Raw genomic sequence first — 25,941 nt, 5'->3', positions numbered from 1 at the left:
TTGTGTAAATCCTTCTTGAGTGTTGTTTCAAAAAAAAGTGAATACAGAAAGAAATAATGCCAATAGCATTCTCTGACTTCATTTTTGTGAAGAAAGAAGAGTGTTTGATTCTGTTTCAGTTTGGTTTTATTTATGCTGTGTTCCAGATTAAAGTCACAAATTCAGGATCCATTTTGATAGGTCCTGAATCTGTCCCAAACTTCTAGGAGCTAAAGACATCAAGAGACACAGTACAAAAATCTCAAAAAAAGGCATGGCCAGGAAGCAGTTCTGAACCCATTAAAGTAGTTTGGCTGTGTATGCACTGCACAAGTGTTAGTACTTTGAAAAGTACTTGGCACAGAGACTTTATTTTCTAGCTTGCCTTTTGTTTAGTAAGAGTAGCATTGTTTGTCATGAGAACATTCATTTTCTCTCATTCACCAGGTGTGACATGCTCTGAAAGTGCTGGTTCCTGGATGTGCACCACATAGGGTAGTCAACTGGAAAATATCCCATTTAAGAAATCTGTGGCATTAAGTAAAAATGGGCTCTCCACAACTGAGTAGCAGTGAGGTTTGTTATATGTCAACAAACTGACCTCTTAGAACCACATCTGCAAAACATTTCAGCGTCTAAATCATGATGAAAATGTCTGTCTAGAAGAATGTGAAATAATGATGCTGATCTGGGCCCCTTCAGGGTGTGTTATAGTGATAACCCTGGGAAGGGTTGTTTTTGTTAGCATGGGTTGTTGTATCTGAGCTCCTTCATGGCCAGAGCCTGATGTCACCCAAACAAGATGGCAGGAAGGATATTGGTCTCATTTTCCACGAGCCTCCAAGCTTCCAGGTCATCTGCAGAGCAGATGAGAACTGAACCACAAGCCCAGGGCCCAGTTGCTGTGAAAAATGGCCTTTCAGCCATTAAAACACCATTCAAAATGCTGCTTTTCTAAGGGTATCTATTCCATAATCCTACGTTTCTTAACAGCCAAGGTTCTGAGATTGACATTTCTCTGCTTGTGTAGCACAGTGCCAGCTCCTCAAGCTGTTCCTCAGACACATTCAAGCCTGCCTGTGGGGCTGGAGCACCTCTGGGGCAGCCATGGAATGGTTGGTTGTTTGTCTGTCGTGCTGGAGTCCAGTGGGTAAACAAATTGCTTCTGGTTTTCTTTCACGTGCATTCATTTTTATTTGTTAGGAGATGCTAAGTTGGTTGTCTTTGAAACTCAAAGAGACAAGAGCAAACAAATGCGTTCATCCAGCTTTGTAAATATTGGTTTACTCCTGGTTTCTGTAAGAAATGACATGAAATCCTGCTAATATCTGAGGTTATCTGTGGCCTTGTGACCTGTGAATCCTAACCTCAGTGCGACTGGTTGGAACACTAGAAAGTGAAAGGTCAGGGAAACGAGATCGTTCATGTATGGTCACAGGATTAGCAGTTTGGGCTGCTCTGAAGATATTCATTTGGACCATCCCATGGCAAATATCACTCAGGTGCACTGAAGGGGAAAAAAGGAATTTTTGAACTCTTGAAAAGACAAAGTATCTTTTCCATTGCTGAATATGACTCCAGAGTAAATAAAGGCACTGAAATGACTGGATTAGTTGAAGAATTAAAAATATACAATTTTAAGTATATATTTTCATTTCATAATTAATTTGTCTTCATTAATCAAAAACTCTATTGAAATGGGGTTCTTGAAGCATGATATAAAACCTATGAGAGAGCAATTAAAATATTCAGGATAACTCATTGTGCATCAATTGGTTAAATTTCGATTCAAAGTTTGGATTGATGCCTTTACAACTGCTGAGAATTTGTCTTGAAGACTATTTTAATGTGGGTTTTTTCAAATAGAGTTCATTTCCCATCTTGAACTATGGCTTTCTGGTTTTTGCTTCTTCCTTGCATACCTCTTGATGGGTATGCTCTGTATACATAACTCTGGTCTAGAGAAAATGTAGTAACTGCAACATGCATTTTTAGAATGTTTTTATCTTATTCCCCTTTCTCCATCACCCATGGGTTTTTGAGCAACTTTTTACTCTGTACAAATAAAAATAGTTATTTTCTTTAAGGAGGGTCTACATTACTAAAAAACCAGTGTATTTTTAATCCACTTGGAATAAACTGAAATCAGTGGGAGTTCAGTACTTTGAAAACATGTACCTAAATAAAAACTTCATTTTGACATCTATGCTGGACATCCTGACCATTTTTATTGGTCCCTTCTTTTTCCTTTTCTTATCTCTCTCATTTCATGTTTAGTTGATTCTGTTGATGAATTCATCTTTGGAAAAGCTTCTTTTCCAACCACAGGTGGCAGCAGACAGCAGAAGCTTCAGGGAAAAGGGCTTCTCTGCATCTGGGATGAGCTGAGATGACAGGATAGCTTGCCTTGCTCCACAATGAGTGTTCTTTATAATTTTCTCCACACAACCAGTAGCTACGTAAACAATATGTTTTATATATTTATATTATATCAAAGTGCACTGAAAATATAAGAAATTTTGATTTTTTATTCTCTAAGTACTCACATGAATAAATCTAAACCTGAACAGGTTAGTCAACCTATAAATCTTAGATTTCCAACATTTTATATATATTTGCACTTAATCTATTTTAGATTATATCAAACTGAAGCAGTTTTTCTGATCTTTTCTCTGGGCTGTGGGGTAGCTCACACAGTCTGGAAAGGAGATTCAGGAGATGCAGGTGCCAAGAGAATTTGCACAAGTCATTCAATCAAAAAGAAGCTGTGAGAAGCTGCCTAAATCTCCATTCATAAACCCATATTCACAGTCACAGATGCAAATTTTCTATCTCTGCATTTCGCATTGTTTGGGCAAACTTATTTTTGCCAGGCGAAGTCTGGTATATTTATTACTGTCTTTTCCCAAAGCCTTGAACACTCCAAACTAATGCCAAAGCTTTTGTAACACGCTAAAACCGAGGGATATTGGACACACCTTCATCTATGTGTTTAGAAAACTCTCTGTAGCAAAACTAGTACAGGTTCCTTAATCTAATAAATAGAATAAATTAGTGGAAAAGCCTTTGTCTGATGCCACTGTACTTCTAAAAAAGATATTGAGATGTATTTGCATTGTCTTTGTCTTGTGACCAGGCATTCTAAAGTTGCTCCAGAAGTGCTGCTTTAGTGCACACAGCCTGCAGGTAGGTGTGCAGAGACATCATCCCAGGGAAACAGCTGTGTGGTGGGGCTGGGCCATGCTTCTCTCTGCTCTGGGACAGAAAGGTATTCCAAGAGAAACAGGTAGGAGGGAGCAGGGGTGGAGGGGGGATCTTGAGGACACCCCCATTACATGGATGAAGGTACAGATAGCTCTGGGGTGGCCAGCCAGGGGACAGCTGCTGGTCACAGGGATTTGTGGGAACCAGGACCAAGATTTGTGGGCTCCAGGGTCTGCACTGATCTGCCCCCAGGAGTTCCAGATTTCCTGGAAGGACTGAATGAAATCCCTCAAAAAGGAAGGGGTCGTTTCCTGGCTGTGTGAAACTCCATGTGAAGGCAGAGCAGAAGATGGCAACAAGAACCATTGCATTAATTCAGGAGAACTTTGCCTGGGGGTTTCACAGAAGAAACAGCACTGAGTGAAGCTATCAAAGAGGTTAAATAAGCATCTCTGGTGGATGAAATATGAACTTCAAACTACAAGTGTTTAAATTTAAAAAAAAAATGAAAAAAGCAAAGAAAAAAATTCCTTCAAAGGAAGAGGAGTAAAAACCTGCAGGAGTTCTGCTCCAGTACTCAAAATAAGCCAGCAGTTTGACAATGCAGCTGAATGAGATCAGGTCAGAGATGTGTAGTTTTCTTTAGAGTAGACAATGATTCCAAATATATGTGGGTTGCAAAAGCATGGTGATTCACATCTTTTAGTGGAAGAGTAAATATTATCTAAAGTTGGTTGTTCTGCTGGTGGATTTGTGTCTCATGCTAAAAGCATGAACTGTTTTTCAGGCAGCGTTTTAGCAACAATTCATTTAAGAAGGAACTATGTTTTTAGAATTGCTTTAGATTTTACCAGTGTACCTCCATAACACTGTAAATAATAAATAAAAGCAGAAAGTAAAAGGGTGGTAATATTCCTTTTAGGTTTTGGAAAATCAATTGGATACTAATTGTGCTCTAATAAATGAGTAAACAGATTATTCTGCTGAATTCTTCTTCAGTTTTTCTTATCCAGTGCTTTCATCTTTGCCATTTTGCTGCATTCTTTTTGTCAAACTGACTGCCTTCTTTTGCTGACCTTGCCTTCAGCTTCCTAATATGATTCCTTTGCACTCTTAGTTTTCTTATTCTGTAATACACATTTTTCTTACCCAACTCTTTCTTACCCACTTTAGTATATCAAGATTCTCCTTTTTTTTTACCTTGTTTGAGATTGTTTTTCCCCTCCATTTCCACTGTGCCTGAGAAGCTGCCTCTGAGTTACTCTTCTGGAGTCCCTCTCAGGGCTGACCTGGCAAAGCATCTGCTTCCTGTTTAAGTGGAAAGAAGGAGCTCTGTGTGCCTTATTTTTCACTTCACAACCTTACAGAGCAAATGACAAGCGTCAAGAAATGTTCCTTCCCAGTGGTTTGGTGGGGAGTGACTTGGCTCTCCCCACAGGTGGTGGTGTGAACACATGCATCTGCAGAGCTGTTCAGTGTGGTGCTTGCCTCCTGTGACTACTTCCACACAGCAAAAGGCAAACACTGCCAGCAGCTAAAAAAAGCCATAAGGGAACTACTAAACTGGGAGCAAGGTGAGAAGTGTAAGAAGAGAAGGAAAATTTATGGTAACACTTCAAGGCTCAAGATTCTTTCTATCAAAACACAGGACTGGTTTTTAGGTCTTGGTGAACTTTAATATATCTTTTGGGGTCATATTTACAGTATATATCCATTCTTTAATATTCTTTAATTGAACTCACTGGCTCAGAAAACCACACTGGGCATTAGAAATTTTATCTAGTGGAAGAAAAAAGTCTCTAATTTCACAAGATTTTGGATGAGCATAGGTTCTATTTCATCATCAGTACTTAAAAGTCACACAGCAGAATGCAATATTGTCTAAAGGAACTTTTTCATTTTTACAGGACTTGCTACACAGCTAACTTGACATAAGCATAAGCAGCATGTCTTCTCAAAATTCCATACTAAATTGCTCCCTGTACAAAGATTATAAAAACATACAAACAAACCACTCAGAGCATATAAATAGAAATAATATCCATAGATTTCCACTCATGAGCAAGAGCCAGGCAGAGGGGATTTAGACACCCCTAGAGGACAAGGGAGCTTCCACAATGTGTGATAGCCATGGCACAGTTAATGTGAAGCTGCTGTGTCTCACAGGTAATCCCTTCCTTTCAACTCTTCTCTGTCTGTCTTTTCCCTCTCTTCATTAGAGTCTCATAACCCTGTCTTTCTTTCTCCTTCCTGCTCTTGCTGCTTGACAAAGGCTCCTTTAATTTTTTTTTAACCTGAGATTACAGCTCCTGTAGTTAAAATGTAAGCAAGATCATTTTGATTGCCCATGTCAAGTTTTCTCTGGATGTATGGATTTGTGTCTGTATGTGTGTGTCTGTGTGTCTGTGTGCACACCACAGCTGAGAGTCAGACAGCAGCAGCAGCAAGCTGGATTCAGGGTTAGTGCCTCTCTCCTCGAGCTGTCCAGCCCATGGAAAAGCTGGTAGGTAGGAATGCTTTTTGGCACAACTGCAGCACAGTCTGGTTGTAAATTATGCTTGATCCTACCTAGAGAATTAAGCTCTTGTTGTGATTGCTATTTCAGTTTTGTTCTTCCCAGAGGAGAAGGGGAAGCCGTGCCAATCCCAAACGAGATTATTTGAGGCATGGTCAGAGCTGTGGTTTGAGCTTCAAGTCTGCAGAGAAGAAAGTTGTTTTTATAGCTGGAAGGATTTTTTAAGGAACTTTATCTTGGGACACTGTTGTACAAATGATTATAAATGATTTACCTACTTAATAGGTCAGTACTGGATGCTAGGGCACTTAGGAAAGTGTGCATTTAAATAACATTTCCAGCCTCAAAAGATATTAAAAATTAAGGATCAATATGCTTTGGAAAACATATCTATTAGTTTGTCAAAACTTCGTGTATTCTTGTTTTATAAATCAGGAAATTATCTGGGAAGAGTAAAGTTACTATTACCACTGACCAATGACTAGTTTTTTACTATCTGTCAAGGCAAGCAGTATTTTAATATAAATCAACTCCAAGTCCAGCATTTTTAGGAATTGCAACTCTTCAATTTATGCAGTACATATTCACCCAACTTTAGGAGCAAAATGTGCTTTTATGTCTATAGTTCCTTGCCCCTTTAGAGTTGATTTAAAAAGCTGTGTTTCCTTGAAGGAAGGTAACAAGTCAATTAAGAAAAAATTCCTGAGAAAATGAGGATAAATTATACTATATGACAAAGAGATGCTAAACCTGATCACTGTAGTGTTAAAAGGCATACAAATGGACCAGAGGGAATTTCTGGGTAAGAGATCAGTGGAGATTTGTCACTGCCACACATGATTGAACAGATGATAGAAGAACACATCATAAGGCAAGGAAACCATGACATTTCAATTTGCATCTTTGTCTGTTGAATAAAAGAAATCTTGAATTTTAAAGATTGATAGAGAGTTGTATGATTTGAACCAAAGGTAAGAAATATAGTCCCATGATTTTAATCAAGGAAATTCAATAAAAAATATTGGAGTAGGGATATGAAAAGTTAGAAATAATAATTACTGGATAAACTTGAATTAGAGTTTCTCCCTTCCTACAGTCTGTCTAAGCTTATTACTGTTTCTTACATGGAGAGTTAGTGGCTTTTGAAATGTTATCAGCCTGTCACAGAAAGCTATACTTAGAGCAAAGCAAAATCACATACTCCACAATTTTTTAAAACATTTTATTATAAAGGATAGGAAATCAAATCCACTTTTTTTTTCCAAACCCAGATAAATAAACGGTAAATATCATGCTTTTAATTTTAAATGTGTTTTGCCTTTTGCAATAGGATCTGCAAAAATGGCATTCTTAACTTGGAGACCTGCAAAACTCTATCTTTTGAGAGTGTGGTGGAAGATAGACTGCATATTTTGCACATTAATGAAGACTGTTAGAAAAACCTGCTGAAACTGGGACAAAACATGTCTGTGAAGAAAGTGCTACGTAAAGAGTAGTTTGGTAACTTATTCAGCAGAAAACTTCAAATTAACCCTTAGTCAAGATTATTTCAAATATATATATAAATATATACAACTACACAAAAAAAAATCTTCCCACTTAAAATGAAACAAACATCAAATTGTAACACAATCAGATAAACTTTAGGAGCTGCAATAGCCCTAAGTGGTAATACAACCTTGTGATCTTCAGGAAGAGGTGTTTAAAAATGTCCAAGTACTTTTTTCTCTATTCCACAGAAATAAACTGCTAAATGAGAAAAAACAAAGGTGAAAAAGTTAGGGGAAAAAACTGTTATCATTACTCTTTATAAAAATCAGATAATCAATTTTTGTGCTTCATCTCAGGAACACTTTAATAAAGGGAGCAAAGCAACAAAGAGATGAGCAAACACCTCAGACCTCACCACCAATGCAGATTCTGTGTGCCATCTTGGTCCCAATTTATTTGATGAGTGTGTTAATTTTGATTTCAGTGGCACTAGCGTAAAATTTTTCATTTCATTTCTAGTAAAAGTAGAATGACTGTGAACTACTTCCCCAAATGGATTTTATTCATATGACTTAATCAAAAGGGCTGTAAATGGAAAGAGCTGTCTCTGTACCCTCATAGGCCACCCATTACTTTATTGCTTGTTATTAGAAGACTTCAATTTTTCCAATAGTCCCACACTTGTGCAGCATTTTAATAGAACAAAATTACTTGTTAGCAACCTGTAAGCAGTCATCTAAAGTTCTTTAATATTTATATCCTTTTGAGGCTTTTCACCCTTTGCGTGGGTTCAAGGTTGCCTGTACAAAATAAATGACTGTTGCAGGAAATATATGATATTTACAAGTTCACAATGCTTTATTTTTTATACAGTTCTGATGAGTATTTTTTATAGTTGTAGCCTAAGCACTGTGTAGAACTGGCATGCTTCTGATATTCACAAAAATGTAATAAAAAAGTAAAATAATTCAGGATAAATTGCGCACATGCAAGGATACTGTAAAATTAATCCATTGCCTTAAGCTATGCATTTATGTAATTTTTTTATACTCTAAAAGTTTGCCTTCCTATGTTTTTTTGATGGAAAAATTCCATGCAAAATCCTGTATTTTCTCTTGGATAATATTTCACATTCTTTAAACCTTCCATTAATTATTCTACATGACATTCAGACTGCTTTTAATGAAAGAAAGGAAAAACCTAAAAACACAGCTACTTTTGTTATCACACTATAAATCCTAGCTCAGGAATTATGCCAATTACCTGATTTACCTCTACAGAGCAACCGAGGAATTTATGCTTATTATCCTTATCATTATTCATACGTTTGACTCAGTTTATTAGAAACCTGTCCTTAAAGTATTTAACGAAAAATTTTATTTGCGCAAATAATTTGACTCTGGGATTCACATAAATCCATCCACTATTCAAATTCAGTTCATTAGGAAAACCAATATTTGGAGTGGTCACCTTGAATGCTTGAAGAAAAGTTTTAATAAAAGTGTCTCTGTAATCCTTTTTCATGGGTATAATGTTGGCATTTCACTGCTGAATAACATTCTACTCAATAGACCATGCTTGATATGTTCCAGTTCTTCAAATTCTGATCCTGTTGCTGAATTTAAAGAAAAAAAAATAAAGAAGAAAGACATCCACTGGCAAGCACCAAGTTTGTGCAGAATAGCCAAATCCAGTTCTTTGGAAAATCATTTCAGCCACTTCCTTCTAAACCAAGGTCCCCGCAGTAACCAAAATGTGGGGTGGCTGTTGGGAAGTGTTTGCAGGTGATGGAGAGACGGCGAAGCCCCTTTGCATCACCCCTACTTGCTGCTTTCAGAAGCCCTTTTCCCCTTCCCTTCAGACTGTGCCAGTGCTGCTGCTGGGGGCGCTGCCAGCCTGGCTCCTCCCGGGACCCCTGCGGAATTCCTTCAGAAGTCCAAAGGCCGGACCATCATGGTGGTGGAGCGCAAGGAGTAGCTGGGGCCTTTGAAGTAATGCCACTTGATGCCATTGAGCTTCCCGTGGTTCTGTCCAGCTGTGTAGAACATCCCGTTGAGATTGGAGGGGCCACAGGCATCAAACCACCACCCTGAAACCAGTACGACAAAATCTTAAACTCCAAGTGCACTAAATATTTCACTTTGTTGTATTAGGTTTAGCTGATTAGGAAATTCTGGTGAATAGCTCATTAATAGTGCTGGTGTGCTATTTTCATATTTTCCTTTTTTGCTCTTTTGTGCTATTCTATAGTCAGGAGTGCTGGAGAACGCACACATGTAATTTCAGAATTGCAAAAGTAATTATGTCACAATGCATTCCAATTTTATCTTCAGTATGTGGAGTAAAAGCAAGAACATGAGAGACAAATGAAGCGGTTTTCATATTCAGACACTATTGTATTTTTCATTTAAACCTCAGAAAAATACCGTAATTTGAAAGCATTTTGAATAATTTCACCTGTTGTTTTGAGTTTAAGCATGATTTGATTTTATTTACCAGCCATTTTCTACTGTTTTAAGTGTGACTGTTCACCTCTCAATTACTCTTGTTTCCAGAATATATGTTATAGATTCTCATAACTGAATTATGAGAATTGTGGTGCTGCATTGTCCTATTTTAAACTGTTGCTTTAAGATGAAATTAATCAGTGAACTCTCTTGTTTATCTCTCCAAGATCTTTTCTTGTTGAGGTGAATTTTAGATTGCCATGGGACCTAGAGTTTTAAGAAAAATTCCAAATAACATGAAACTTGGCAACACTAGGACTACAGAACACAAACTGACAGATATAAACTAGGTGACATGCTGACTCTACTGAAAGTAGTGGGAGTTTTGCTGGATACCTTGATGGGAATAGAATTTTCTCTCCAACACCTTGCAGAGTATCTATGTATAGTAAGAAAAAGATGCTTAGTTCAGACTGAGAAAGGCAGAATGAATTCCCAGACTGCAAAAAGCAAATATCCCCAATATCAAAAATGAATTAACTTCTGTGGCTAGGAGTTCTATTTGTCAGAAAGATTTCTGTTGAGACTTTTTTCATAGTGAGACCTATAATTTTGTAAATCTTTAGCACAGCTTTTATGCATCTTTCCATGGAATGCAGTTGTACTGAACATTTGTGTCATGAGGCAAATAAGGTCATAAAGATCAGGTAGTGACTTTTGCTTTTGTTATTTAAATGCCTGCACATCACAGCATTACCATCTTCCCAGGAGCCCTTGTGAAGCATTTTCTAACAGTCCTGGTAGTGGCAACCTGATCATCCAGTGAGTGCACACTGAATTCTGCAGGTGTCACTGTGGATTAGAATGCAGAATTTAAAATTTTCTGTGTGTTTTCCACTTTGACTTCTGGAAAAGGAATTAAACTGTGACAAGCTCTTTTTAGACAATGCCCCAGGGAATCCTCCAATTCCATCACATTTAGTGGTTAGACTTTTGTCTACCTGTAATGAATGCATTATATGAAAGTATTTTAGTCTACAGTACACTACCACTGATATGATACTGATTGTGTTTAGCCCTCAGACCCAGTGCTTACTCTGTTCTTTGTATTCAGAACCAAGTAATTTATGCTTCCAGTCTTGTAATTCTTAAGATTTTGGAAAGTATTTAGTGTTTTGGTTTTTTTTTTAAGAAGTAACACTTCATAATAAAATCTTGAGGGATGAATTTATGCCAGATAAATTCTGACAATTTTGTATTTTTGTACAGCTGTCCTCCCTTTGATTTCAATGTTATGCCTAAGGGAGCAATAACCAAAGAAAGGGAAAGCTGTACAGCTGATGTTTTACTGTAACCAGAGTATAATCTTGTAGAAATTTAAGATGAAGTTAAACAGAGAAATCCTAATCCTCATTTTTCAAAGCTGGAACTCAGATACAGCTGGGTTCTGTTTATGGTGTTGGGATGAAGACCTGGCAAGCTGACCTAGTTACTATTTCATCTTAAAGGAACAGGAATACATGCAAAAATGGTCTTTTTTGGGGTGAAGGTTTTCAGTAATGCCATACAAAATTAGTGTTAAAACTGAAATAAACCAAAGACACATAATTTTATAAAACATTTGTGAGGACTTGCTCCAACCTCTCATCATATATTAATTCTAAATAAGCATTTATTTCAACATGTTTTTTAATGATCTTAACTTTTTTTCCTATTGTACTGTTCTTGTTAGTGAGAATGAATGGATGAATATTTTAAAGATGTTTTCTAATATTGCACTAAAACTTTGGGTTTACCTTCTCACTGTCTTTTTTTTTTTTTTATGTGAAGTAGGGTTTTTTGGGTTTTTTTGTTTGGTTGGTTGGTTGGTTTTTGTTTGTTTTTGTTTTGGTTTTTTTTTTTATTTCTTCTGTTTTGTTCTGTTTTGATTCATGGTGGCTTTTTTTCTCCCTATGGTTATTTCTCTCCAAGCTCCACTGCAGTCCTCTGAATGGCCTTCACTCCCCTTAGGACCTCAGATTATCACAAGACTTCTACTGCATGTCTCAACACCAAAACACATCTTTGAATGGATGAAAAAGGAAAAGTTTTTTACAGATGCTTTTCATGCTGAGGGAAAGAGGAATGCAAGCAGTGACTTGGTAGCTGTGAGGAAGTGAGGGAGCATAAACCAGAGGTTTCTAAAGGATATACCTGCAGCACTGCCATTGCAGGAAACACCAAATTGAACAGCTCCAGAGCTGTGAGACAGTCTGACCCAAGGAAATCCTCAGTAGCCAGATGCTGGCTTATTACCTGGAGTTCACAGGATTTTCTTATGCATAATCTTGTTTATATTTCTCTGCAAGGTAATGGCTTTCCCAAATGAGTATAGTCATTGAACCGCAGTAAGATTTTAAATTTGGAGATATCTTTTGGCAAAAATTTCCATTCGATATTTGAAACAGGCACAAAAATGAAGAGTGGGCATTGCAGGAAATAATAACAGAAGTAAGATTTTTAAAGTGAAATGGTAAAAAGAAGGCTTTCATGAAAAGTTTAAGAGATATTTTATTCAGAAAGAGAGGCAGTTTCTTCAAGATGTTGTGATCACAGAGTCACTAATTATGTATTTGAACTGGGGGCCAATTCAATGTTTTAAGTAAGCCCACCTCTAATATTTTCTATAGTACAAGCACCACTACCATCTCTGTTTGTAAGAAAAATCCCTAGGTCATAAAATATATTTTCCAGACCAAACATAAATTAAATAATGCATAGATAAATTGTTTGAAAGTTAGTCCTCACTGTAGATGGCTGTTCTTCTGGAACAGGTAAAATAGGTTCACATATTTATATAGTTATGCTTTGGTCTTTAACTCATGTTGCTATAACCAATGGGAAATTGTTAAATTTCATGTGAGCTCTTTTCAATAATAAATACATTTTTGTGCTTAAGCTACCTAAGAAAGTTGAGCTTCAGACTACACTCTACTGTATTAGATCTTTGACTAAATATTAATGTATATTGAAATAATTTCCACAAATTCTTGCAAAAAAAACCTAATGAAAGGGCATTGCTCAAATGAGTAACAATATTAAAAGAAAAAAAACCAAATCACAAGCATCTTTTATAATAGTTTTCTGAAGTGACAAGTATAATCTTCTTTGTCAAAAGCAATATTAAAAAAGGGGTTTTGTATGCCAAAGCTAACAGAGTTGCTTTTTTGGCTTGTATAAATTGCAATTAAGCATGTATGCATGTAAAATTCTTTTTTAGTGACCTAATGCTCATCAATTAATGAATGCACTGTGAGACTGGTGCTGCTGGAACTGCAATAATTGCTCAGGTTTGATGGGAGCTTCTTAGCTGACTTTTACATTCTAAAATAATAGTTGTCTAAACACTGCACATTTGATGGCAGATGCTTTCCTCCCTCATCTCAGTTCTCCCTCCTGAGGACACTGAATGTCTCCAAATGCAGCAGGATCAGTGCAGGCCATTTAATAAGATCCAATAATGTTTGTCTGAATGGCACATTTGTATGGATTACAGAATAAGTGGATCCTATGGAAAGCCAATATTTATTTCTAGACCTCTGGGTTTGTCCATAAAATTTAGTGCATTTGGCAACAAAACCAATAAGAAAAATTTCTAATCCAAAAATATTCAAATACACCTTAATTTTCAATAGAAATAGAAATTTATTTTAGGAAAGATTTCAGTGTTTCTGATATTGTGTAGTTTAAAAAAGTTAGATGGCAATACTTAGGAGCTGCTTGATTTTTCATAGGCAATTTCTCTGGATGAAGTTTCAGATGATACCTCAAACTATCAGTGGAGCCATGGGACAGAGTCCAAAAGAGTGAATATAAAAGGAAAGACAGGATTGTTTAGTCAGAATTTGAAAGAAAAATTGCCAACAATTTAAAATTAACTAAAAATCTTTCAAAGAAATGGAAAGGAATGATGTCTATTCTAATGGTAGAGGTTATGACAGGATGGAGCACATTTAAATTATCATAGAATTAGCTGGTCAACATGCAAAGCTTTCTTGTATTGAATGTAGACAAACTCAGTAACTGATTTTAACATGAGAATTGAAATCTTGAAATACACAGAAATCTTGAAAATTAATAGAAAGGCAGAAACAAACAAATAGAGAAAAATCTGTCTTGGGAAGGAACAAAATGATGTCTGGAAGAAATTTTTATGTTATTTTATTCCTCAGAGTATTGGTTTGACCAGACTACCACTTGACAATCTGAAGATTAAATCAGAATTTAGCTGTCAGGACATAAGATGAAAAGGCATCAGCTTTTCATATCAACTGGATAATGCAGTCCCTTTCATAGGGACCTTTTTATGAGGTAAAAATAACATGAAACTTGTAGACTGGTGGCTGTGCTCTAGTATATCAAAAGTTAGTCACTTCCTGAAGATCTCCTAACACTGTATTAAAGCTGCCCATATTTAACCTTGATAAACATACCAATGTAGTAATGTTCTTGTTAAAAGTTATGCATAATCACATGTATAGTTAAATATTTGGAATATTTCAAGCAAAAAATCAAATAATAGTCTAACCATTTGATTATATTTTTTCATAAAAATATTTGGCAATATAAATGGTACTTCTTCATTAATGGTGCTTTCTGAGCAATTTCTTTATGAAAGCAGGAATATGCATAAAAATTAAAAACTGGCGCTTTTCTATGTAATTAGGTGCATATCCAGGGGTTCAGGTTGGATAATCTTAAGTGTCCTGCCATTGTTTCTTTCAAATATTTTGTTTCAAGGAGAATGTAAGAAAAACTGTGGCTTTTCTGATTGGAGTGTATGGACAGATTTCATACCCTTCTGCCCGGAGATTCATAAAATTCATCACTTGGAGAAAAAAGCAGTGAAAAAACAGGCAGTGAATGCAATATGGTTTTGGAGTCATTGAGCAGCCTCTGACTTAATAGATGAGAAATCTATTGAGGCTGAATTAATATGGGTTTAATAAATACATATTTCTCTGCCTCAGGAAGCCCTTGAGATTCAAAAGATACTGAGAAAATACTCAAGGGAGGTATAATTTATTTGCATTGTTCTTATGCCTGTTGTCAGAGACAGGAGACTCCAGCTGGATGGACCTCTACTTCCAGTAAAATAAAACAAACAATTTAGTTCAGTCATCTATGCTTCAAACCTGGAAAGACATCTAGAAAGTCTCCCTGTCTTTGTCAAATAAATTTAGGGATCAGAATTTTAGCAGTATTCTCACTTGAAGCAAGGTAAATGTCTTTGTGAACACCTCAGACAGCAGCCAATTCCAGACAAAGAAAATCACCTTAAAACTCTTTCTCAGTGGGCCAAGATACCATAAGTCACATTCCAGTGACTGAAAACAACTTCACAAACAATTTGGGGCTCAGCTGACAGGTGGTATCTGGCAGAACAGATGGGAATTTGGTCCAAGAATATGACCCAGAGGGGTTAAATGCTAAGGGCTGTATTGGAAATCCAAGCATTTTGGACTTCTACTCATAGGCTTGTTCTGGTGACAGATTGTTGCATTTTTAGTGCTGTTTCTTCCAAAAAAAGCTGTGTACATAACTCATTGGGGCACTCTGCAGACTAAGGCTTAAAATAAAATGGAACTATACATATATATAGAAACTTTTTTTAAAATTTTTAGTTTACTGGCCTGAGATATTGAAAAATGGAAGAATTTATATGAATGAATGATTTGTATTCCTTTAAAGTAAAACAAACATGCTTAGATTAAATTTTCCAAGTCACAAAAAACACCTAAAATATTTAAATATGATGACAGTTTAGAGGGGTTAAGAATCCAGCTCATACACATGATTTTGAAGGCATTCCCTAAAATCCATGTAAAGATAGAGCCAAGCATTATAGCATGGCTCTTTAAAAGACAAGAAAGGCACACACAAAATACACTGTTGGTGCTTCTGTACTATTCTCCCAGTATTTAATTTCTGATTCCAGGGAAGAGGGATGAGATATAGGAGGAGAGAGAAGAATAGTTATGATATAGACCAAATAAAACTGACAACTAGCAAGATCACAGAGAGAAATGTGTGTTTTCCTTACATTTTTATTTTCAGCCTTGATTATAACCATATCACAGTCTTGAGCCTTGGCTTATCTAAGCCTTTATTCCTGACATAAATATATTCATTTCACCTCATAGAGATAACAGAGTCACCCAAACTGTCAAGATAGCTAGAAACTTGCCTGCAGATTTCATACCATTCATCATTGAAGAGCTCTCTGTGATGTTGCCAAAACTAACATTCTGATATCTTTTTTGGGGGAAAAAAAAAAGGGGAGGTTTTCCAAAACCTGTTATCATTGCTACTTTTCTAAATTAGTCTTTGTCTGGTAGAAAGCTGAAACATACTCCCTAAAAAGATATTTTAGTATTTAATTAAATTCTGATATTTCTCAAGAAGAAAAGCATAGCAGAGTGTTTGAGGAGAGCTCTAGTATGATTAAAGTCTTTCTTGAGGAACTACAAATTACAGCACTGCACAACCAGTCTCCAAAGGAACAGTAGTGAGAGTCTAATCCAAAAGAGTAGATTCATCTGTCTCCAAAGGCTAATTGCACCTCCTTCTACTGTGTGGTGACTTGCTAAACTTGTGGTTTCCTCAGCCTTTGGTAATTCACCCCCTTCCTCCCTATTCATTTCATTTGGTACCAGTAAATTCCAATATGTGGCTAAGCTGTTCATTTACAGGAATGCTGCAGCAATATGAATGTGAACCTTGTGGAAAGGTTGTTCAACAGCACACTGACTTAGCAGGGTGTTGACCTGTCATAGAACTCAGAGCAGGAAAATAAAGCCTCAGCTCCCAGAAGGAGCTGCCTGGGAGCAGAGGTGTTTCCAGGCAGCTCAGATACACAAATGAGTCTGCACTTCAGCACAACTCACACTCAGGAGCTTCCCCTGACCCTGCCCTGCCCTGGAAGTAACGCAATTTAATTTAGCATGTTCTCCAAAGGGAAAGAATTAGTAGATTAGTAGATTAATCAGTAGATTATTTTAATTAATCAACAGATTAATGAAAATAATCTACTGACTTCTTATCCACTATCTGTCTCCAGATCTGGTTAGCTTCTATTTTTTATAGAAATTGAAAGGTAGTGTCTTATCACATGTCTACTGTCCCATGATAACTTCTGATATGATATTCCTGGAAGAAGTTAGAGGAGCTTGAAAAGTTGGCCACTAAAGACTTTCCCAACTGGAAAAAGAGAATGCAGAACTGGACAGTGCATGTGACATAAATTCTCAGTGATGGGAAACCATCTTCTGTTAGCAGATGATTGCTTTAGAGGCTCACATGTGTCTGGATGTGGCCTGAGCTGAACTCAGAGTGCCAGCAACCACAATTAATACAATTTTAACAGTCTGATCCAAAATACTTAAAAATTTACATGCTACAGGACTTTTTCCAGGAAAGTTAGAAGTCACTGAAAGAGAGTCTCCAAACAAGATCAGATGTGAAGATCAGAAAGGGGCTTTCCTGTATGCAGTCAGTAAACCAAAGAACACCAATTTAAGCTTTCTGCTGTAATGTGGTATTCTAGAGATAAAAATGAGCTTGACCATACAGGTACTAGGAATAATTATCATTTGCCAGAGAAAGTTCTCACTCTTAGGAACATTAGGAGTCTGAATGGAGAGATAATCTCAGATATTTATTCTCTGTGCTGGAGAGAAAAAGTACCAATCATATACATTATATTTGGAAAAAGTACCAATCATATACATTATATTTGGAAAAAGTACCAATCATATACACAATATTTGCTGGCAGTCAGATTGACTTGGGACTTTAAACTGTCCCAGTGTAACTTGTCTGTGCTCTTCCCCATCTCAGCTCTTCTTTCTTTTCTTCTGTAGTTTGACTTAGCTCGCAAAGGAAATCAGCTTAAACCTTCCAGATTTAAACAGGTGATTGCAGGTCTGGTCTTTCACAGCTGAGGGAATTACTCATTTAGTGTCTTTATGCATTATGCTCTCCTAACAGAGAAAGTTTAACCATTCTAAATATCCTAATAACAGAATCACATCCCTAAGTGAAATAGATGATGTCTTACAAGTCTAGACTCTGATTGTTTCTAAACTTTGCCATCTAATATCTATTACTGGTCATTTCTCTCTTTTTTTGCTGGTTGATTGTCCACCTTTTGACAAACTTCTTTTCACCTTTTTAATCTTTCATTTTTTTCTTTTTTATTTTGCCTTTCTTGCCTAAACAATTATACTAACTTATGCTTTCCTCTTTGACATTGTCACAACAGCTTCAGTGCAGAAGTATACTGACTGCATCTCTGGATAAGCTTTTCTCTGCTGTCAGGAATCTAGAGGTATTGGCATAATGACAATATATGTATAATAATAAAATAAGTTTTCACTCAGGACTTATACATCCATGATACAACTCCGTCCATGGCTGCTTTAGGAAAACACAGTAATTCCTATTAATATTCCATATTTTCAGTCAGTTGTACTCACCTCCAGTCAACATGAGAGCACATTTACACATGCAGTTGTCGTTGTCAGCATCTTTTGTACTGAATTCAGCACCATGCAAGATCAGACTACTCTGTTTTCCAGCAGTTCCACTGTGACCTTTTAAATAAAGCCTGAAACAACAAGGGAAAACAATCAGGGTCACCAAAATAGAAAAGAAATATTAAGAAAGATAAGAGATTCAGATTTTTTCCATATCAGGTTGGCACTGTATAAAGTGCACCCAGAAAATTCGTGAATCTCTTGTGTTTTGTCTCAATCTCTCTGTTGTTTCACGTGTGAAAAGGGGACATTTAGGGTTTTTCAGTGTATCTGTAGTGGCACACAGTTCTTCCTCCAGAGTAGAATCAAGCTCAAGGAATCAGAACTGGAAAGGCAAAAAAGTGGAGGGAGTGAGAGAGGAGGAGTGAGAAGAGGTGCCCAGATGTCTGGAATACATTAACAGAATAGCTGAGTACTCAAGTAGCTGGTTCCTTTACTGTTTCTTTACTGTGGCACAGAAACAGCAGCCCCAGTTAACAGGTGTCATGTCATTAATGCCTGGGCTTGGAAGAGGATTTTAGCAGCCTTAGAGTTTTTAATTCCACAAGCCAACAACTCAGTTCTACCAAAGCTGTCTCTGAGTGACAAATGCAGAATAACTTAGAGTTCAAGCCACAAAAGTCTTCATAATTTGCAATGCAAAACATCTCTTTTTTTTAAAGGAGTCTTTCAACTAGTTGAAACCACAACCATGAGCTAGGAGCTGGAGCTCTGCAACAAGGGCTGCAATGAGGAGAGGAGAGGAGAGGAGAGGAGAGGAGAGGAGAGGAGAGGAGAGGAGAGGAGAGGAGAGGAGAGGAGAGGAGAGGAGAGGAGAGGAGAGGAGAGGAGAGGAGAGGAGAGGAGAGGAGAGGAGAGGAGAGGAGAGGAGAGGAGAGGAGAGGAGAGGAGAGGAGAGGAGAGGAGAGGAGAGGAGAGGAGAGGAGAGGAGAGGAGAGGAGAGGAGAGGAGAGGAGAGGAGAGGAGAGGAGAGGAGAGGAGAGGAGAGGAGAGGAGAGGAGAGGAGAGGAGAGGAGAGGAGAGAGGAGAGGATCTCAGTGTCACTGGAGAAGTTTGGAGCCACAATCCTTACACTCAGGAGCAAGCTCTATAGCCACTGGAGCAAATAAGAGAGGAAGACACATCCCTCCCCTCTCATTGAATCTACAGGCTAGGAATAAATCAGCCACAAGGCTAACCAAGAAGATGATTTGTAAGTAGTGGGATACTCTCACTGAAGTGAGAGACGTCTGTTCTGTTTCCTCTAGGGTTTTTGCAGAAGGGCAAATATATCTTTTCAATATCAAATATAAAATGCATAAGGAGTTACAAGAACAGGGGCAGGACATAAGCAGGAGAGGTGTCTGCTTCTCTCTGTGATTTACCTGGGAGTGCTTTACTAGAAAAAGTTTTCCCAACTTCTGCCACAGAGTGAACAAGGAGAGCAGATGGCAGTCACTGACTGTCGCTGCCTCTCTGCTGTTTTTTATCTCGTTACTTTGTGTGAATAAAAGAGTAAATGCCTTTACCAGAGTGTCATCATCCATTTGTTTACGTGTTAATACAGTGTTCACAGTATTAACAGCAGGAGTAGAGGACATCCCTGACCTTTCTAGCCTACAGTAGGAGCAGTAGTTAAACCATTGGCATTTTTCTGAGATGAGAAGAGTCTGTCCCAAGACAGAGATTTAAATAAAAACCCACTTCTCCCACAGAACTTTGGAGCTGAATTCTGCTTATGAGAGCCAGGGCACCATATGGCAGCTTTCCTTTATCAAGTGCAGGGCTGCTGGTTTTCATTGCTATAGTTTGGGTTTTGTTTTTTTTTTTTTTTGTTTTGCATACATCTGTGGGTGACTATTAGGTCCAAATAAGGTGAATTGGATTAAACTTGTCACAGAAACTCATTACAGAAAAGCCTTGTCAGGATATCTGATGAGATTACTCAAAATGTGAAGGCACAGAACCAGATCTGAGCGATCTACAGAGTTTCACACTTGTAGACTGATGTGAACTTCACCTAATGTTCAGTGAATATCTTCCTATGTGTCCTTTGTTCAACTCTAAAAATGGAGACAGTGGATGCTAAGCATGAATATTTAAAAATAAAAAAATTAATTAAAAAAGGAATTGTCAGGTTTATCCTTTTAAAGTTGTTACACTGCCTACCTTAATTTGATTTTAATTTTGATTGTTACATGACTGAGGCTGATGATTAAATACCTTTAGACTCAATCCTAAGAGCAAATTTTGTATCTATAGATAGATAACTAATTTTGTATATAAAGATAGATAACTACACACACATAAACATACAAAAATTTTTGGATTAAATACAAATATCATGCATAGTCAAATACCTTCTGATAGCATAAAAATAGATAAGGCCAAGTGTAAGACTCAATAGAAGGCTGTGAAAATCCTTTGTAACTTAACAAGAAACAACCCAGGAACAGGAATTCAGGAAGGTCACTGCATTATGCTATTGCCCAGTCATGGTGGAAATTAGCCTGCAATGACCATGTTAATCTATCAAAGGATGTTTGTTTTAGACAAGATTAATCTAAGATCTGTCTTTGCACATGTCCATTCCTTTGTTTAATACAAATGAAAGGCTGGAATTGATCCCATCTTCATTCATTGGACTTTTGCCTCGTTTTTGGGCTGTGCCTAATATTTTGCAGAACAAAATAAACTTCTCTGAGGTTGTGTTGATAGAAACATTATTTTGTCACATGATATCTATGATCTGAGATTAAATGGCTGTACATCCTCATTATATCAGCCACACCAAAACTCACAGAAGCCTCATAAAGTTAGTATAAAAAGAAAATGCTGTTTACTTAAATAAGAAAGACAAGGTTAGCCAGAGCTTTTTATTAGCAATCAACACTATAAAACCCACTTAGTCCAATAAAAAAAAAGAACAATCTAAGAAAACATAAAACATAAAGAAAAGAATATTACTTGGTATTCAATGTTTTCCCCGAAGGGTGAGGGCATTAGGATTATTTACAAGCTCTTTACTTTCCCTGATATTTTACAAACATTCCACTCATCACAGATTTAGATCTTGTCAGTTATGTTTGACTATTCCTCAACACAATTTGTCTAGTAGGTCTCCAGTGACTTTAAAAGAATAAAGATTAACTTGGCTCTGAACTCCAGTGTGCTTATCATACTGCAGCCATGTGCAGATGAACCACAGCTGAAACAGTAATTCTGGGCTTTTCTTTCTTTCTTTGGGCTTTTCTCCCTGGATTGGCATTGCCTAGCAGGAAAAAAATGCCACTGTAAAGTTGGCACTACTTTACACCAAAATCAGATCTCAGTCCAAACCCTGAGCTGGTCCTGAAGCAATCAGGACTTTCAGCTCAAGCCAAGCAGGTCCAAACTAGTCTGGCTTGAGACTGCACAGCAGCAGGGCAACTGACAAGCTCCTTAGCTCCCAGGAGCAATGGACATCTTACTACTTGGATTTACTTAGTTATTCAGTATTCTCAGATTCAGATTGGTAGGATTGAACCTTTAAAGCAAACTTCAAATAACTTCTAGGACACAATTTCCCCCCCTTAGAAAAATGGCGATTCAGGGTATAGTTCCTCTTGGTTGTTCTTGGAGATAAAGGAAAGGAAGTTAGGAATAAAAGCCACTCATTACTGATTAGAAGTCAAAGAACATTTTAAAGGGTACACTTTCAGTCTCCCCATTTGCTCACAGCTGGGAAATTCTGATCAAGGAAAGAAGGGGCTGCTCTGATTTACACAATAGGCAGGAGAAGTAAATTCATGTTTGTATAAGCAGAACCAAATCTATTTTATCTGCAGACAATGAAACTGAAAAAGCAACAAATAAGCAATAGTGATTAAATAATGAATAAATAAGAATGAGAGAAATATTGCATTTGTATTTTAAATCTTTCAGAACTTCTGATTAATTTTTTATGACATTTTAAATTCACTATGAGGAACAAAGAAGCCCTCATTTAGAAACTAGCAACTTTCATAGTTGATGTACTTAAGAAGAAACAACAGATTTTTTAAAATATTGCAACTGTTACATCTTGTCTAGCATGGATGTTAGGAGCATTCTGCATTTTTTTCTGGTGATATTATAGTATTGACAGCTTGGGATCTCACTTCCCAGATGGTGAAGAAGAATGCTTAAGGATGTTTTGCTTTTCATCATTCTTACTGTGACACAACTTGACTATCTGCAGTCCCTTGAAACAGAAGTAAGGTATATTGTGTGCAAAGAGTAGATCTAAAAATATTACATAAACAACTGCAGGACAGCCTGAAAAGACATTTTAAATTTGCATCAGAAATTTTTGCTTTTGCAGTGATTAGATGAACTCACATTCTTTCAAATAAATACAGCTTAACTATCATCATGTCATGTTTAAAGACTTTAATGGATAAACTTGGGATGATTCCAAATAAATAACAAAAAAAATTAAGATGATATAGTTCTGCAACATGCAGCTGTGAAAATTGCAACGTACAGAATGAGATATAAAAATTTCTGAAAAATAAAATGCTATCATAAATCCATGTGAAAAAGTTGTGTGCTAAAAGTATAGGAAATAGTTTCTGATGCAGTCCTTTATATATCAGCATCGAACCTTAAACTTTGTATTCATTTATTTATTTTTACTAGAATGAGTAAGGGTTCCATAAAACTCCCAGAATTTAATATTAGCAAATTTTCTCTATTTTTTTTTCCATTAGAGCTGCTAGAGATCACTCAGTCCTTTACTTCTATCAGTCTCTCAATGAAACAGCTAAGTCACATCCAGCTTTGTTGGTGAGAAATACTTTGTCTGTAAACAAACAAACAAGATAATAATTTATTGCAAACATGAGCAACCATCATCAAGAGATGTAGAGAATCATCTCAACTACCTCAGTGTGCATCTCTTGAATATGCTGAGTTAAGAGCAAATTTCACCATTGCCATAGTGCTAAAAATCTGAGCAGAAACCTCCTTGACTGGAATTCATAAACATGAGTAATGGCCCAATATCCTTAACAGCTAAATAGAGAGAAACAAGAGTCTTGAAGTAAGATTTAAAAGAGTCAGCATGATAAATGGAGAGGAACATATCAAAGCTTGCCTTTGGGAAATACTTTAAAGGGATGCCTCCAAATTCTCACTTCAGTTTTGTCTCTTCAGCCTAAAATGTCCTTTCTTCAGCCTGTTCATTCCACATGGCAAGAGGGAATCCCAGATTCTGATCCCTTCCCAAAGGAGGGATTGTCAATTTTGATGGAAATGATCATGGAAAAAATAATTGCATGGGGATCAGAATCCTGTACCCAGAGTTCCCTTTTCTGAGCTCTCTCCTCACTGGGTTTTTATTTTTTCCTAACTTTGACAAGAGCAGAGGGCACCTACATCTCAGTCCTTCTAACCTAGTGGTCACCACTTCAGTATGTCTTGCAGGTTAGGCATGTGAAAAACATCTTTGTTTTTAGAACCCATGTGACTGACATTACTGTGCCCTCTGGTTTAGAAATGTTTGAGGTTGAGGAAGGATTTAACTTGCATCTTCCATCTGGTTCACAGCTGCCTCTAAATTTTAGATAGCTTAAGTTTTTGAAACTAAACCCCCTTGTAAAGATGCTGAAGTTGGTAGAGTTTCATGAAATGCTGTGTTAGTCAAACAATTCCATTCATAATGGAATTTAGGTGATTAAGTCCCTTTGTGAACCAAAGCCCACTGGACTGCAACCACTTAGGTGGACCCAGTGTGAGATTATACTTAGGATACTCTTAAGTCTAGACATCAATTGTAATAATTCTAAGTAAGAAATAAAAGAAAACAAAACCAGGGAGCAGCTTCATTTTAAGTTCAGATTTGGAGGTTGTTTTCCCTCAAAAATGCTTTGATTAATTATTTGGGAATCAAATCCCCTTTTTTACCAATTAATAAGACTTCATGTCTACATTAAATATTGCTAGGTAGAATTCTTGCCAATGAACCTTTTCCTGAAAATATTGCAAACTCTCACCAAGCCTCCCAATGGTAACAGTTGTCCATGAATAGCAAAATCACCTCTGTAATAAAGAGAATTCAATTCAATGATAATTCAATGATAACATGTTGTGAACAGGAGAAAAAAAATGTACATAATCACTCTAGAGAAATACTGCTGTCACTGAGGTTGAAACTGAAATGTCTGCCAAGAGCTGGCTAAGCATGGGACTAAATATAATGCGGGAACTATCTGGGAATCATGACCCTGGTATTTTACCAATATACCCTAACTTTTCCATCATTTAGTACTCCCACTAAAGGATAAAGGGAAAAATCCCTTGTGCCTGAGAGCTTTTAAAATCAGTGGAAAGATCATCTCCTGGCTGGAGATAGAGCATGAGCCATCTGCAGTGACCAGGGAGATCCCCGGGAGTTTGAACTCTGTCAGACTGTAGAGTCAAAGCATTTTAGTCATTGCCCTTGTCCAGCTTACAGATAGTCAGCCTGGGCACCCATTTGGATCCTTTTCCTTTTTTAGGAAATAAAACGTCTTCTTAAGCACAAACTTTATTTTTTCTTTGAAAGGGAGAGGAGGAAATATTTTGATTTCATTAGGACATTTCATATTTTCCTTATGAAAACAAATTAAATTAAATCAATGCACAATTTTTTTAAAATCATGAATCAAGATTAACTAGCTAGCAAGAATGCAACACAATATGAGGTAAATAATTATTAGAAGTAAACTAAAAGCTACCCCAAAAGAAAGGAAAATACTTTGGAGAAATTGAAGAAACAAGATAGGAAGAAAGATGACAAAAACACCACTGCTCACAAATTTTGAGCTCTTCTTAACTCTTTTAATTGAGTTGCAAGAAATATTCACCACCTTTAATTGCTGCCTGTCTTTGAATGAATAACTGATTCAAAAGTAACAAAAGAGAAGCAGAAAGGGAATATCACATTTGGTGTCTGATTGGAGAAAACCAGAAATATCAACCATAAAACCTAAGAATACTGCATTTTTCCCACTCCTATCTTTAGTACAAAATTGAGAATTAGTGTACGTGGTAAATTCATGGAGTTTTAATCTATTATATTCCTAATAGAGTTTGTAACTGCAAACAGTAGGCATGATGGCTCTGTAAAATGTTGAAAACCTGAATAATGCAGTAAGTAACTCTGAGAAGTTGGGCAGATTTTTAATTTGGCTCTTAATATTCTTGCTGCCTGCACATGAAAATAATTTCCTTCTACATTTCCTGTAGAGAAGTGTAAGACAACCTCTGTATTTCTCCTTGGTTGCTTTGTAGCAATGGTTCACTCGTGTAATTATTGTTTGGCATCACTGCTGCTCCTTGCCCATTCTCCTGTTGAGACAGTTGAAATGTGCCAGCCAAAAAATATTAATTCAATATATCCAAAGTAAGAACATATATCTGCCAATTTTAAAGATAAAATGTGAATATGAAATACAGCTAAAAATTAATATGATCAGTTTGCCTTTGGAATTGTTGCAGTACAACCTGTCTAAGGGACAACAAATGCTTTATAGTAGAGGGATCCTTCCCAGGAATTGCATACTGCTAACTGAAAAACTTGTTTTCTATCTCTAAGAGCCCATGGAAGTTTAGCTTGTGTTTGAACTTCAGACCTGACAGATCAAAGGAGAAAAATAGGTTTACTCTGGACTGTGAACAAGCAAACAACCCAGCCGTGAGTAAGAAACACATCTGCACGCCCCATAAAAATATAAAATAGTCTAGTAAT

At 36.8% G+C, this 25,941-nt stretch overlaps 1 protein-coding gene across 1 annotated transcript in view; it reads right to left on the bottom strand.

Annotated features, from left to right (window-relative positions):
* Positions 1 to 9,117: 9,117 nt before the first annotated feature.
* The window catches only part of ANGPT1 (angiopoietin 1), a gene marked incomplete at both ends in the record, with an annotated part of 153,900 nt that continues 137,076 nt past the window's right edge, over positions 9,118 to 25,941 (bottom strand). The window contains 2 exons of the mRNA XM_084225288.1: positions 9,118 to 9,278; positions 18,153 to 18,283. Of these exons, the coding sequence (XP_084081414.1) occupies positions 9,118 to 9,278; positions 18,153 to 18,283 (292 nt within the window). The remainder of the gene's footprint in view (positions 9,279 to 18,152; positions 18,284 to 25,941) is intronic.

Source organism: Fringilla coelebs (assembly GCF_963513975.1).
Source record: "Fringilla coelebs genome assembly, chromosome: 1".
NCBI classification, from domain to species: domain Eukaryota; kingdom Metazoa; phylum Chordata; class Aves; order Passeriformes; family Fringillidae; genus Fringilla; species Fringilla coelebs.
Note: the sequence above shows the minus strand (reverse complement) of the source record. Positions and strands in the feature narration are given on the sequence as shown.